The sequence below is a fragment of the Branchiostoma floridae genome, chromosome 3 (assembly GCF_000003815.2).
Source record: "Branchiostoma floridae strain S238N-H82 chromosome 3, Bfl_VNyyK, whole genome shotgun sequence".
NCBI lineage: Eukaryota > Metazoa > Chordata > Leptocardii > Amphioxiformes > Branchiostomatidae > Branchiostoma > Branchiostoma floridae.
Window position 1 is genome coordinate 30,207,046 of NC_049981.1, and position 16,343 is coordinate 30,223,388.

At 41.3% G+C, this 16,343-nt stretch overlaps 2 protein-coding genes across 2 annotated transcripts in view; one reads left to right on the plus strand and one right to left on the minus strand.

Annotated features, from left to right (window-relative positions):
- Positions 1 to 3,556, plus strand: part of LOC118411811 (cadherin-23-like) — a 96,121-nt gene extending 92,565 nt beyond the window's left edge. Inside the window, exon 74 of the mRNA XM_035814297.1 lies at positions 1,362 to 3,556. Within this exon, the coding sequence (XP_035670190.1) occupies positions 1,362 to 1,787 (426 nt within the window). The 3' untranslated portion in view covers positions 1,788 to 3,556. The remainder of the gene's footprint in view (positions 1 to 1,361) is intronic.
- A 7,242-nt stretch (positions 3,557 to 10,798) lies between these two features.
- LOC118411813 (scavenger receptor cysteine-rich domain superfamily protein-like) lies at positions 10,799 to 15,800 on the minus strand. The gene is made up of 7 exons (XM_035814298.1): positions 15,623 to 15,800; positions 14,846 to 15,111; positions 14,387 to 14,468; positions 13,714 to 14,016; positions 13,370 to 13,480; positions 12,782 to 12,998; positions 10,799 to 12,485 (listed from the first exon to the last, which is right to left on the minus strand). Exons 1-7 carry the CDS (start codon positions 15,798 to 15,800, stop codon positions 12,155 to 12,157), a joined length of 1,488 nt encoding a protein of 495 aa, XP_035670191.1. The 3' UTR covers positions 10,799 to 12,154.
- Between the last annotated feature and the right edge of the window lie 543 nt (positions 15,801 to 16,343).

Consider the following 16,343-nt stretch of genomic DNA (forward strand, 5'->3'; position numbering starts at 1 on the left):
TCGAACAGGCGTTCCAACACCGGACAAACCCTCCGTCTGCTTGCGGGAGGGCCTGTTGTCATCGAACGAGTGCTCTAGAACCCATTCCTTGATTCGCTCATTAACTGACGTTAGCACCAAATGGTTTGAATGCGCAAGTCTCCAGACGGATAGCAGAAGCGAACATAGGAGCGAACTACTATCCGGATGGTACCCAGGCTATAATGTTGCTCGACTTGGTCTGATTTAAACCATTGGCCGAGCAATGGTAAAACGCTGAAGCATCCAACAATCCTTCACAGTACTTTTTATCCCATTCTTCCCTTGTTGTTGCTAATTCAGATGATGCAGAACCACTTTTCCTATTGCTGATCCATAACGTGTCCCCATTGTTTTATTTACAGACTAGGCTATAATGGCTAACCTATTGTTTCCCACGAGTGGTCCCAGCCGGGAACGTAGCATTAAGGTAACAATCCTGGCACACTGCAATAAAACTCTGTATTCTCCAAGCAGTGGTTATGGTCAGGTGGCCTTCCTATGGGGGTACGGGGATCATAGAAATCGGCACAAATCGGGAAATTGTAAAGAGGAGTCAGTCAGTCAGTCAGCTGCAGGTTCATGTTTCCAAGAACTCCTCTGGTAGCATTAGCTCCCCTGGCATTTTTTCTATCTATAAAAGCGTTGTCAGTCTGGTAGAGACTTAGCTGGTATTAGCCGTGATTCCTTTTGTTTGCAGACTTAAACTTGGCACCTGCAAAAAATGCTGTGATGTGCCAGAGTGATTAGCTTGAAAAGGGGTTGAAGAAGCCTTTTGTTTTGTGGCAAAAAAGGAGGGAGGCAGACGAAAGAAATCCGCGATGGCCACTATTAGGCCAAACCTAACCTCTGCTTGGAGAATAGCTGTTCTAACTGTATCTCCTTTGCTCCATCGCTGCTACTGGAGTCTTCTCACTCATAAACCTTTTTCCTATCCTCCTAATTCTACAGTGCCTGCGCTCACTCCTGCTGCTGCATTGTAACTAACACTCCTGTAGGCTGTTGTGTGGCCTTGTCTCTCCTTCAACATACACGACTTGTACGTCATTAATGAAATCTTGTCTTTCCCTTCTTCAGTATGCTTCTAACTTTACAGTTAAAGATACTGTCTGATGTTTTTTTCTTGAGCTATTGTATCCACGTAAGTAGATATGACGGGAAAGTTGGCAGAATTTTTTCAACCACTCTAGCTTACTTCTAGACGAGATTTCATGCTATTTATAAGTTCTCTAAATGTTTTATGTTTTTGCCCCCTCATTTCAATACTACATGTTTGATCAATCAATTCATCGTTTAAACGATTCAGTTATTTTCTTGATACCATTATTGTCACGCCATCTCAGGAAGTGAGTATGGAGATTCATGGAGACCAAGAAGACGAGAGCCCCAAGAAGGGATCCCATAGTTCCGACGCCATCCTCAAGAGTGTCCTCAACGATCACTGGCCGAACAACAACTCCTCCCAGGGTGACAGAGCCCCCCGCCCCCCACCGCGACGGGTGGGCGTTCACTCCGAGAACAACAACAACTCCAACAAGAGGAACGCCGCTGCGAATGATTCCTCGGAGGGGAGTTTGAAAACCGGGAGTTTGATGACGAGAACTGGCAGTAGCACGGTGATCGTGAACCCGGCTGTACTACAGGACTGTCGGGACGTTATTTCGTCTGGTGAGGAAAGCGACGAGGAAAACTCGAGGAGCGGCAGTAGCGGTAGCAATAGCCAGTCTGGGATGATCAAAGAGAAGGAAGTGCACCTGTGGAAAACATGAACCTTTTGATAAATAGCTTCGTCAGACAGATAGGTCAATTCGGCGTTGTTTTGTTAGGTATGCAACCTTCTTAACTTCTCTACGGATGATTTTATAAGTTGTCTGCAGTGTTCATCGGGGCAAAGTAAACCTGTCCTATTGTGATATAATTGCCAAAAAATGCAGCCCAAACGACTCGAAAGTCCACATCAGTAACAAATGGGGATTAGGGAGAAATACTCAGTTGTGTTTGGGACAGTATCCTTCGTGTTTCGTTACAAAATGGCAAGGGAAATTAGTTGTAGTCCTGTTTCAGAACGTATACTATGTCATAATCACAGACTGTTAAAGGCTGTCAAAGTTTCAGTATAGAAGAAAAATCAGGTTGCGGACCTAAGCAAACTCTGTTGAGTTGAAAAAGATGGTTTAGACCAAGTAGATGATAGACTTGAGGGACAGAAATGAAATGTAAAAAGAAAGCCTTTGAGTCCATAATGTTACAGGAGGTGTGGATGAAAAACACATCACAAAAGACAATTTAAGTTTTGTAATGCCCTAACCAGACCAGAGTTAGTGTAGCTGTTGTAAATTTTCGAGAATTTGTCTCTCTCGCTCATGATGGGATTGAATATCACTCTTCCATGCTAAGTCCAAATATGGTGTCTTCACGTGACGTCACAGCCGCCACGCTGGTTAGTTGAACCTGGAAAAGCCAGTTAAGTTGTAGAATTTTTCACTCAACAAGGGCGGCACCCACCTCCATTTCTGTAGCAACCGAGATACAACGTACCCTTCCAAGGATTTAACCGTGGTCTCCCAGTTAGGCCTACGTCACATTTCCAAACCGGGGCCCGACCGGGCAGCTTTCGGGAACAAAAAGTATGATATAAAAGACAGACACCAAGCTATACAAGACGGAAGAGAAATAGTATTGTATATATTTAAGTATACATTTCTATTTTTCGCCTCCACAAACAACCCAGCCGAAACCTGGTTTGGGAATGTGAGGTTAGCCTTACCAACTTCTTGGAATTAGCTAGGAGCTCAACTGTGAGGCTACTATCAGTTGAGCTACAGTGACATCGCCATACATGTAGTCCACTGTTACGGTACCAATTAAGATTTTACCTTCAGGTTTAGCCAATCAGGATGTTGGACTTAATACTTACGTCGTCATCACTTGGATGCAGAAGTGTTGATAGCTTATCTATGCAAGTGTTGAGGCTTGGATCATGGAGATTACACCAAACAGTGTTTTGATAGGGTCACGTAATTATCAGTTTAGTAAAGTACAGATATCCCTAGTAAAGCTATGGTCACATTTGCACCGGTCCCCATAAGGTGTTGAGCCCCAGCCGCTGGATACCAGGAGGGAAACATTTCTGTGTTTTCTTGATTAGGTTACGGCGTCTATCTGTAGCTGGCACCCTTTTTTTTCGAACGGCGAGTTTAAAAAATAATCGGGGCCCAGTCGTGCCCAAAGATAGTCCAGGAGCCGCAGGGTGTCCGACGGGGCCACGTAGGGGTCGCGCCGAAAATCCCGTAAACTACCCGGAGTGACCCCCTTTTCCAATTGTGACCTTAGCATGCATATGTTAGATCTAAACATTTAGTCTCCTGTAAAACAAGTAACTCTAAAAGTTGTAGATTTGTAGTCTTTATACCAGAGTTTAGTATCAATCATGATAACAGCTCACTGTTGTTGTGTACAGTATAACATACTACCTTTGAAGTATTACGGGTGCTGATTTTTATAAGTGATACTGAATAAAAGTATGAGGACTTTTCATTCATGTGTATGTATGTGTGTTTCTTTGTGGACAACATCACTCGAAGTTAGTTGAGATGGATTAAACGGAATTTCCAACCGCTACAAACACACGGTCATGAAGTCATTTGCTATTGGGGTACGTAGGTACTCTTTAGTAATAAATGAATAAGACCTTAAAGTCTTGTTTAACTTTGTTGCAAACCTTCTTAATAAACCACAGAAAATTTTAACTTTAAGATGAATTTTGAAAGGCCAATTCAATATTTGGGCATTTCTATGTCAAGTACACGTAACGGTATTTTGCACACTCTTAGTCTTATAATAAAAGTGGCGAATTTAGGGTACACCTACAGAAACATACCCGTCATTGCGTCGCGTAAAAGTCGGCTGACCTTTGACCTTGATGTTCGATCAATCACCATGGTAACACGTATGTAAGAAGTCAAACAAAGAAACTTTTGATATAACCCCAAAACATATCTTGCCTCTTGTTATTCACCTTTGAAAAATAGGATTTAAGAAAAAAGTGGCGAATTCGGGGCCCCCTCCGTTAATGCATTGTACGTGCTACAAGACCCTTGTGTGACCATCATGTGAATACGCCGCCCCTGCGTGGCATGCAGGTTTGACAACAACACAGCAAGCCAGGATTGAGACTTCCGTAAATAGTTTCATCAGGTTGGTAGATCAATCGAACAAAGTCTTCGTCGTTACACAATCTTTTTTTTTATTCTTCTGTAGACGTTTCGGTGACTGTCACCTTCATTAGTACTTCAGATTTTGTACTGATGAAGGTGACAGGCAGTCACCGAAACGTCTACAGAAGAATAAAAAATGGTTGTGAAACGACGAAGACTTTGTTCGCAGGATTGAGACTTTTCATAGAAGAGCATGCCGCATAATCCTTCGCCCTGCGTACACAACTTAAGGCCCCCTCTCACTTGACGTGCGGCAAGCTTGCGGCATTGCTGCGTTCGAAAACGCAGATGTACCGCCACGGAACCTAGAGGTGCCGCAAGCAAACCTAGAGGTGCCGCAAGCAAACCTAGAAGTGCCGCAAGCAAGCGCGACGTTTTTTAAAAAGTTTAAAAATAACGCAAGTGGCAAGATGCCGCAACAGTGCCGCAACAGTGCCGCAACGGTGCCCCAACAGTGCCGCCACCATGCCCCAAACAGTGTCAAGGATATATTTTGCCTATTTTACACCAAGAATCAAAAGTAAACATCCTTTTATTACCGAAAAACTATTTTAGATGCATTTCGTATAATTTTACAGCGGTTTTGGATCCAGTAAAAAAATTGCGAATTCCACAAAACTTACCTTGTATCCGTATTCAGAGTTAACTTAAAAATACATCTTTTGATTTATTTAATGGATTCTATACTTGAAAACAAAACATAAGTAACTGGTTTATTGATTAACCTACGGATATAGAGAAAAAGATTATCGTACAACGTTCAAATAGAAATTATTTATGTTGGATGATAACGAGTTTGCGTTTGCGTTATAACGTTGCAATCATTGCTGGTAGCCTGCCGCCGATAAAATACAAAATTGCAGTCATTCGGACCGATGGGCCATATCTTTCTCACTTTTTACAAATATGATAGACTTAGACATCAATAGGCTGGCAAGCCATCCGCCGACAATGAAAATACTCCGCGTCATACAAAAAAGTATGAAATATCAAGCATTTTCATTTTAAAAAATTGCAAAATTGGTGAATAAACATATAAACATACATAATTACACATAACGTTACACGGTGCAAAACGTACACATCGATTCAAATCTGGTATATGGTTCGTGTCCGTTCATTTGGGTCATTTCCTTTACAGTAAAAGTCTTTCAATGTTATTTATAGCATATGTATCATATAATTCATTATCATAAGGGAAATCTTTTCATTATAAATCTCATTTTGGGGCATTCTCATCATTTTACGGTGATTTTTCATCAATTGACAACGCTGCAATTGTCAATAACATGTTCATTTAGTCTAGAAACGCAACAGTGCCGCACGTCAGTGTGAGTGCAAGACAAAGTCGGTGAAATTAACACAGCAGTGCCGCAGTGAACGAACGCAGCAATGCCGCAAGCGTGCCGCACGTCAAGTGAGAGGGGGCCTTTACACGGAAGTGTGTAGCATACTGAACCTACCCACACTGGAAGTCAGGCATATCTAAATTACAAACAAATTGATTGGAGAAAATAACAAAACAGTGACGCAGTGAACGAAGCCCGCAGTGACGCAAGCTTGATGTAAGTGCGGTGAGAGTGCACCTTTATCCTCTTACTCGTCGTCATTCTCATACCCGATAACATGTAGTACAGCTTAAGTATCTTTAGCAGCTGCAATCATCTCTATTCTGATATCTGCTGGCTGCTAGCCGATTCTTGTCAGCAGCCGGGAGACATGACAGACTTCTCGGGGGTAGGGAAAGCGGTAAAACGTAATAATCATATTCGAACCTACCAGGCTGCTCTCCGTGGTCTGTACCTGTATGTGGTCTCCACTGCGACGTTACTACGTAATCATACCCTGTCTACCCGCCTTCTCTAGTCATGAATACTGGATGTGAAAGTAGCTGGAAGGAAGCTCAACAGCAAATACAAGTGTTACTACCGAACTAGTTAACAATCATATTCGACTGTTAACTACAAGGCCAAAACATCCGTGGCCCTTGTCAGGAGTCCTACGTAGGTGAAACTAGCCGCGCTCTCAGAACCAGGTTTCTAGAGCATAGACGGCCCAGCTCAGTCAAAACATCGGAGGTGGCACAACACATCCACATAGAATCTCCGGGACACTGTGGATTTTGACAAGGTGGAGATACTTGATTCCGAACAGGATTACTTTCTCAGGGGAGTGAAAGAGGCCATTTACATCAGAGCCCATCAACCTTCCCTCAACCGAGACGGGGGCCGATACCGACTGTCAAGCACCTTTGACCCTTTACTGACGTCACACTTCCGTTCCGGAAGTGCGATTTAGGTCTTGGGTCATTACAACTTGAGAAGGATCAGAGGACTGATCGAAAGCTTGTTGGTAAGCGCTTTATTTTTGTGTACGGATATAAAGTCTTAAAAATCGTATCATTATGTTAACTACCGTCACAGATGAACTTACATTCAAGTTACATGGAATTAGAGAGAAACAAAAAACCTCGCTGTTATGTACTAATTATATAATCTGCTGTATTGTTGACGAAGTCGTTATGCTTTGGATAAACCATGATCTTAATCATGATATGGCAGTCATGAACAATAACGATGATTTTCCTTGATTACATTTTAAGGGAGCGTCATATTATAAAATGGAAGGATCGGCGATATAGTCACCACTAGAATATGTCGACAGGGAGGGTAACGATACATGGACATGAAAACAACTCTTCTTGTCGGAGCTCAACGATGTTGGCATATGGACGAAGTACGACAACGTTGACGACATTCTGCGATGCTTACCGCCAGAGCTGCCGGGTTCGTTGACGTTGGAAGTGCTGCTGTGGGCCTCTCTGGGCGGGAGGAAAGGGCCAGGACTGGTGGGGAGGTGATCGGTGGTGTCTAAAAACAACAAATAGCAAAGTTCAACTTGAAAGAGGAAAGTGAAAAAAAATCGTCTTGCATGACCTTAACGTTTTCTGTCCTTTCTGGACGCTAATGGAAACGAGGAAGAGGCTACCTACGCTGTGAGGTATCCGACCTTAGACGTGCACGTTTTGAAAGTTGGACGTCTCCTCAAAACCTAACATGGTGTTTTACCCCCCCCCCCTCCCCCCTGCTATGCTATATAACTTACTGCTAGGCAAGGTTCTATACATAGATGCACAGACAGCAATACTAACTGATCGATTATTTTAAAAAGCCATGTTCTAACATAATACCGGACATACTGGTCATCAGTTATTCGAAAGCAGCATAAATACGACTTGCGACATGTAGTTACATTTTCTTCTCGTTAAATTCCTGTCCATCAGATCCGGCCGGACCGGGAGGGCCTGGTGGACCAGAGGGACCGGGAGGTCCGGGTGGGCCCTGCGGACCGTTCAGTCCAGCAGATCCAGCCAGGCATCCTGTTCATTGGAAGACAAATAATTGATGTATCCTTTCATTATGATTATCAACCGAAAACTACGATTTTGTTTTGGTACGATCTCCATGTTCATTCATCAAATAGTAATTATTTAAGCGACTGGATATGAATTTGGAACCATTAAGACGTTTCAGGTCGCATCCACTGCCTTTCGTCAGTGACACTGAGGAAAGCTTCTTGGAATACAGGTTCTATACTTTGACTTTGAACTACATGTTTATTATCACCCGAAAAGTGCAAGTATGATTGGTTTATCCAACTAGCACCATACATGGTGAGTTATACTCCAACTAAAAAATAACCGACTAATAAAGAGCGTGAATAGAAAAGAAGTAGCACATCGATCAAGCTAGTGTCTCCTACCCCCAAGAGTCATCGGCAATGTAATCTTGTTCGCAATTTGTCCAGCGTTGCGCACCGATCGCTTAGCTCTGCGTTGCACTTCAGCTCCATACAGAAAGGTGGCACTTTTGCCACGCCCAGCACCACTCACGTCCTCCTGAGTGTTCGGGCCTTGAGGACTGACCTGTAGGGCGACATCAGATATACCTAATTAACTCCGTATCAAGCTAGTGTGTTTAGAGACCCAGCTTGTCGTTAAAGTTGTAGTCTCGCTCATTAGGCTGACTGACAGGTTGGCGAATGTCCAACTCGGCTAACCGTGCTTTGTGAACTTGTTCATCTGGAGCTCTGACCTGCAGAGTAGTAAAACTGAGTAGTAAAAGTTAACAGTGAACGGTGAGCATCACGGACATGGTTAAATGCTGTCTCTGTCTAGAGTTCCTCCTCCGAGCATGCCGTAATTCAGAGGCCGTCGGGTCATGCCCGACACAATGCGAGTACAAACCGAAGTTTCGCGAATGAGACCGATGATTCCCGACCGCCTCGCTTTAAGGGTCACTGAACAAAATGTAGCATTGCAAGTGTGATTAGCGTGACACACGCCCGGGGCTCAGTTAGTTTGTCCTTTAATACCTACAGCGTATATTATATCATGGAAATCACTTGTCCTGATGAGGTTAGACCTTCTTTATGCGATGGTTGTTTGCTCTTTGTAACGATGAAAGTAGAAAATGTACACGCCACTGTTTGATTTTGACTCTTAACAACAGCAGTAGTTGCCCTGACCTCAGATAACCCGTGTGTAATGACGACCGGTTTACAGACGTAGTGTGTACAGACTTGTTACAGTCGCGCTGGAGTGTTGTGTTTTGACTAAAATCACTGATGCATGAAACGCCCATGGCCAAAATACAACTTAAATGTCTTTATATCTCGAGGTACAGTCACAATACGTCTAAGATTAATGATGTGAGCAAGCACAAAACCGACCAGCACGATTTGGGACAAGAATTTGTCAGAATTTCCTTGTTTACCATTGGGAAGGGGAGGGAGTCTATTTTTTGTTCTTAAAACACAGAAAACAGCCATTTTTTTACCTGTAAAAAATGTTGTAACTGATGAAACCCATCACATTTGGGTATGTTTAGCGACAGAAAATGTCTTTTAGACTTCCAAACCTCAAGCATTTGTTAATCAAGAGAACATCGGAGACTGTCGGCTCATAACCGACGGCCACGAGTAGATACCGAAGCTGGCCGAATGGAACCGATGATTCCCGATTGCCTTGGTCGGAAGGTTCTTTTGTCAGAATGTAGCCATACGAATGTAATTGGTTGGGCACTTGCCTTGGGCTCAGTTTGTCCTCTAATATCTATCAACTAAAATCTTAATTTTACAACCAAAATACCGTGTATTGTAGCTGGCTTTGAATACATGTGATATTGGTTTGTTCCTTGCAACAATTAAAATAGAAAATCTGAAATCTGCAAAACGATAATGTTGTTTAGTTTTGTGTCTTGTTATGTCAACAACAGGAGCTAACTTGTGAACGTCCGTTCAGGGACGACCAGTTTTAGGCAGACAGTCAACTCATTACAACCCTGGTCGTGTTTATACAGAAATTGCCAGTGCATGAAAATATATTTTGTACAGAAATCACTAATGCCCTAAATATATCTTAGCAAAAATACTTGACGTGAATAAAGACATTGTCACCATTTCCCTATATTCATCCTCATTTCTATTTCTTTGTAGTCAATGTCATTTTCTGTACCGCAGAAAAAAAGCGCCAGTTTCCTTTTGAACATCTTCGTTTGCTAACCATGACTGTGGCTAGCTGAGCCAGGTGTGTGAGGAAGGCACACGCTCGACAGACGACGGGTACAAACCGACGGCAAATGGGACCTACTATTCCCGACCAGCATGCTTGACAAAGTCGCTAGGGAAACGGAATATAGCAACACGTTTGCCTAACTAGAAAATTGTCGTAGGGCCCGTTTCTACCAGTGTGTTTATGTCGTATGTTTAATGCAGGACACTCTCTCACAAGTGACAGATGCTGGACAGATTACAAAGCAGAGAAGCATCATCTAAATATTAAGACACTAGTTCACTGTGACCTCTGACCTGTGAGCAAACCAGCTGGGAGACGATGAGCTTCTTATCGTTACAGTTAGTGAGATAGAGTGTTCTGTTTATACACAAATTATTGAAGCATAAAATCTTGAGAAGGCCCTCTTCTTTTTGGCCCAAAACAGTCACAATACACTACAGAACCACGAGAATAGCTCTAAGCCTGTATCTCCGACCACCTCAGGTCTGTAAAGACATAGAATCCTTACAAAAGAGATTACTTTGTTGTTATTTTTCATGATAGAGCCTTGAAAACTCCATAATATTTATCATTATAACCTACGCAAATACATCCTATGGCTAATTTGTACGATACGACCACCTCACTTAACAGGTGACCATTTCCCATCAGGGTCTATTCGTGTTGGGTGCTTCCATTGTCTGACGTTTTGTGACATTTCTTTTGTTTTCTTTATGGAGGTCGAAATGGAAATTTTAAAAGAAAAATAGGAAATAGGAGGCAGCTTGGAGTCAATTAGTTAAAATCCAATGTGATACAACAGATGGTAGTCTATTAAGGATACCGATCAGATTGGACATTTGGGATTTTTTTAGAAACCTGCACTTTATTCCAAAGAAGCAATAGAATCCAAAGTCACCAATAATGGTACAATGATTATAGATGTATGGACCATGTACCGACTAACACCAAATGTATATATATATATATATATATATATATATGGATTAAAAATATACCATTCATTATTGTATATTGGGCCCTAACATACGAACAGAACATACTACACAAAATACAAATTCCACTTGGCAAACAAAACAGAAAATTGCATACAAATGAAGATCTAGTCATGTACCGTATAGTTAAGTACAAATGTAATAGCAGTATACACCAAAAGCACCATTTGAAAATGTACAGTGAGGTTCAATCTCACAGTATATTTGAACAGTAAAACTATACTTAACAAAACAATTTCAAACAGACACATATCATCTGTAAATACCTTAATCAGGTGGCCTTAATCAATTATTCATATAGTAAGGTTCTTTAGGCAACGTTGGAAGTAAGTACTCCTTGGTTGTGCCGAAAGAATCTTACTATATGAGACATATATCCTATTAGAAAATAATTCTCACCTTCACTTAAAGGCACATTATATATTAGCAGAGGATAAGAAAGTAATATGAAACTATACATTTTTTAAATCTAATGGTAAAACTTTGTCGACGAATTAAACTCTTACAGATACTATTCATTTTCTAAAAAAAAATACATTAAGTTTTCTAATCGGCCAAATACAGTGGGAAACTATCACCACCAAACTATTTAAGTACTTGAATTTAAATGTAAATATTCCATACTTTCTACGATCGATAAAGAATTTCATCTTTCACATTATCATTTGAAACCTTTGATACATGTAGAAACCCTGATGTTTAGTGATAACTATAGGATTATAGAAAGAAACAGAGTACAACAAGAAGATTCCGCTACTATGATGTCCAATATATGTATCAACTAAATGATAACCTCACTATCTTCTGCTTACTTCCTGACCAAGTAAGAGAATGTTAGCAAGAAGGCTATTTCAGTGTCTAAAAGACTTACTCAAAGTAAAACTACTCACTTATAAGAGTACTGAAATACATATAAGGCTGGACATTCTCTTACACTCAATGATAGTTTCAAGATAACAAGCATCAGAACATAGTGCTGGAAATGAAACCTAATTATGAAAATGATCCATGTCAGGTTTTACTATAAAGCACGCGAAATAATTGACTCCGCTACATTAACGATAAGTATCTTAATCTTTCCCCTATGCAGATATCAGCACGTTCCTCCTTTTTTTAATGATAACATGAAATATCCAAACAATGCAATTTGTCCAATTTGTCACAACAAAATGATAGTGAATCGGAACATTAATGTGCTTAAACTCTTTTCTGGACGTTAAATCCATGGGTATGTATCACATTATTATAATCTTTTCCTTCAAGGTGTTAACGCTGCTCATAAAAAATGTTAGTATTGATAGACATGACTGTGGCAATATTCCCCAAAAATATGTTCTAAGATGCTCTGATTAATAATATGGCCTTATTTTCATAGACACAGACTTCAGGGAGTAAGTCCAGCCTCTCCATTTGTACCACATTACACCTTGCTCACCTGGACAGGAGTTTCCACAGTTGACCAGGTAGCGGCCGTTGAGGTAGGAGTTGCCACACCTTACATACCACCAGCCGCCCTGTCCACGCTTCTGAGAGCAATGCAAGCTGGGGTGAATATCATTGTCCCTGTCCACAGTGGAGAACCTGTACCCGTTGTTGGAGTTCGGGCCAGTCATGGAGTCTCCCGCGTCACCAGAATAGCCAGAAAGATGCAGGCGGTAACCGTCCGACTCACCGGACACCCTGGATGTGAACATTAAATTCTGTGACTTTTCTGGAATGTAAAAGACTAACTGACTTATAGACGTATACAATCTAAATAAAAGAACTTGAAATGAATCTATACCACTAGATTAATCAGAGTATCAGACGTTTGAGAACAAATCTGACTACTTTTTTACCGAGTTTCTTACGACAAAGCCTCAGAGCGCGATCTCTACCATTAGAATAGCAGATTCTGTCAGATCTAGACCTCTGCTAGATGTGTGAGTATGTGCGCAAATGTGTTTGTAAGCTTATTCTGTAAAAAAAACACAAACCTGAAAGTGCTATACATGGCGAAACGTTTGTTCCCTCCCCAATCCTCCATGTCTATTCTTAACTGGTGTTTTTTAAAGTTTGTCAGGAAGTGGATCATCTCGTTTCCAAGCCAAAATTCCCCCTTTTTGTCCCCAAAGCCCAGTTTGTACTCCTCCCAGTTCCGGTTAAAGGGAACCGACCCGTCCTGCCGCCGCTGGATCACAGTCCAACCGCCTTCTGTGTAAAAGGTAAAATCGACAAGCTTAACGCTATGACCTTGGTGGTCAAGGCATCTAATAGAGTGGTCAAGATGTTATAGAATGATTGCACAAAAATAGATGTACGCATTTATAAGTCTAATATGTTCTGTCCCACAAAAAGAACAATATTTTTGGAGATTTGTCCTTCCTATTACTGTATATTTGTACCCAAGGATTTCTTTATTTAACAAGGAGGTTTAAAAAACTACTTAATCATACTATACAGACCCTTGATAAGAAATGTCCACCTAATAATGATATATGAATCTCCCTACTGGGATAGGTAGGAAGGACAATTGTCAGAACCAGTGTAGACAAGCAAATTTCTCAAACATGACATGACGGTACCTGCAGTGTCCATGTCGCAATAGACTCCGATCCGGTCAGGGTAGAAAAACATGGTGTACACGCCACTTGCTGTCCGTCCTGAGGCACGGTACTCATCACAACCTGTATAATCTATGATATAAATATAAATATAAATATAAATATAAATATAAATATAAATATAAATATAAATATAAATATAAATATAAATATAAATATAAATATAAATATAAATATAAATATAAATATAAATATAAATATATGTTACAACAGAGCTGATAACTAGTTGTGTTGTCGCGATACGTTTTTGTTAGACGAATTATACAAAAAGTACGAAGCCACTAAAGATATAAAAGCAATCCTACCATAACAGGAAACACTGGCGTCCTCGTCGTGCGCACAGTCGTGATCCGCCCAGCCGTTGTGCGGACAGTCGGCCAGTCTGGACTCGTTCCCGGTACAGGCCAGCTGGTCCATCCAGATGTGCCCGCCGCCCCGCCCGAAGGAACGCTGGGAGGAGACAGGCCGGGCGTAACGGTAGCCCAGCTGACGGCACACCACCTGCGCATCCTCGTCTCCCCACCGGTCGTTACAGACCGTTCCCCACTCCCCGTAGTGAAGCACTTCCACCCTTCCTTCGGCAGAGGTATTCCCGCCGGAAAGACGTACTGTTGAGATAAAGGTAAACAGAAAATATTTCATCAAGTCGGCGTGATAAAGCTAGCTTTCGAATCTGTATCTGGTGTATAGTCTCTACAGGTGGCTGGAAAAATAGTGAAAATTGGCCAAATAGACAGATAACACACCAGAGGAGTTAGCTTAAGTCAAAGCTACCCTAGTAGGAGTACAGTTTGCGGCCTGCAAGTTCGAATGAAATAGATGTGTTTTATCGAAATAGACAGTACTTATCGATTAACCCATTAGGATTTATTTGTTCAGTTTACATGCTATATGTGATCGGATGTGAAGTTCATTCCTTATTCATTACAGCATCTTTAATGCATCTATGTACAAAACCCCTTGATGAAGGGTACTTACCGCAGGCATCCGTTATTATTCCGACATCATCGATGGCAATGTCGCCGTAAGCACCGCTGCCACGAACAGTCTCGAAAACAATCTGTGTTTTAAAAATTGTCATGGTGATATGTATGTAGGTCTCATTCGACCCCCATCGTTATTTCAGAACTGCTTGGTTTACGCTCACCACATTTGCATGGGATGATTCGTTTAATCTTTTCTGTGATTTTGCTATCTTTATGACCTATATGGCGTAATTATAACATCAGCATCATCAACATTGAAACCCCACCAAAATTAGTAATGGCAACACTAGAAACTCTTAGAATATCATTACAAAATTCATGCCAACAAAAGTCTTGAAAAAAACAGTTTAGTAGTCCTATCACACGTCTTTCAGCAGTCATGAGACGTCAAAGTTGGAGCGGGCAATTTTAGCCTTAGGTCTAGATAGGGCTATGAAATTGGATTTCTAACCTGTAAGAATCCTTCCCGTTTTGGCAGTGCCAACTCGCTGAACTTCCAGTGGTCCCCCTGGAAGTCTGACCTGCTGAAAATGGCCTCTCCAAGGGTGTTGTTGTTCCCGCGCTGTTTCGTGTACACGTTGAGGATGCCGACTTGTGTGCCGTACATGTGGTAGTTAAAGTTCAGACAAATGTTGTTCTCCATGTTTAGCGGTGCGCTGATGAGCCGAGCCGTGTCACCTGCGGTACCGCCACTGGCCTCAACGTACATGTACTTCCCTGAAAGAACAAACAATACATTATAGTGAAGAAGTGTATTCCAAGATTTTTAGTTCTCTGTAGAATTTGACCTTTTGTCACAGGAAGAGGGGACCGGACACGTGTCGCTACCAATTTCGTAATACACATTAGTTTACATCTTGCTTCATTTTGTATTTTGCGTAGTCTGGTTTCAGTGAAAAATACGGTAAACTCTCGGGCTATTTTGCAATTTGGTGAGCTCTAGCCGATCTGCATTAATCGGCCGACGTTCGCTTGAACTGAGAGGAAGACTTAAAGGATATCAAAGTCAATCCTCTACAAGGCTAAGCGATGTTACTGTACTCAATGAAGGATTGCATGTCCATGTCTGGATAGGATGAATTCACTTCGGTTGCCATTGTACCAAAGACGTATGCTTACATTGGAATATCATTGATATCCATGCTCTACCTGTACTATTGCGAAATGTGTTGTCATGAGGCGGCCCAGTGTTACTGGTTGGGCTGTGCTGACTCCCCCAGACCTGTACCTGTGCTATTGCGAAACGTGTTGTCATGGGGCGGCCCAGTGTTACTCGTGGGGGTGTGCTGACTCCCCCAGACATGTATACCTGTGCTATTGTGGAACATGTTGTCATGGGGCGGCCCAGTGTTACTGGTGGGGGTGTGCTGACCCCCCAGACCTGTACCTGTGCTATTGTGGAACATGTTGTCATGGGGCGGCCCAGTGTTACTGGTGGGGGTGTGCTGACTCCCCTAGACCTGTACCTGTGCTATTGCGGAAGGTGTTGTCATGGGGCGGCCCAGTGTTACTGGTGGGGGTGTGCTGACTCCCCCAGACCCAGTCCGTGTGGTCGCTCGTGTCTTGTGTGAAGCCGCAGCCCCCGGCTCCGTGCTGGAAATCACAGAGAGACCACGGCTCTGTAAAAAGGACAAAGAATAATATATAATATATAATATATAATATATTATATATTATATATTCTATATTATATATTATATTATTAATATATATATAATATAATATCATATAATTATGATAATTATATGATATATATATATATATATATATGATATATATATGATATATAATATATATAACATATATAACACATATAATATATATAATATATATAACATATATAACATATATGATATATATAATATATAATATATATAATATATATAATATATATGATATATATGATATATATGATATATATGATATATAATATATATATATAATATATA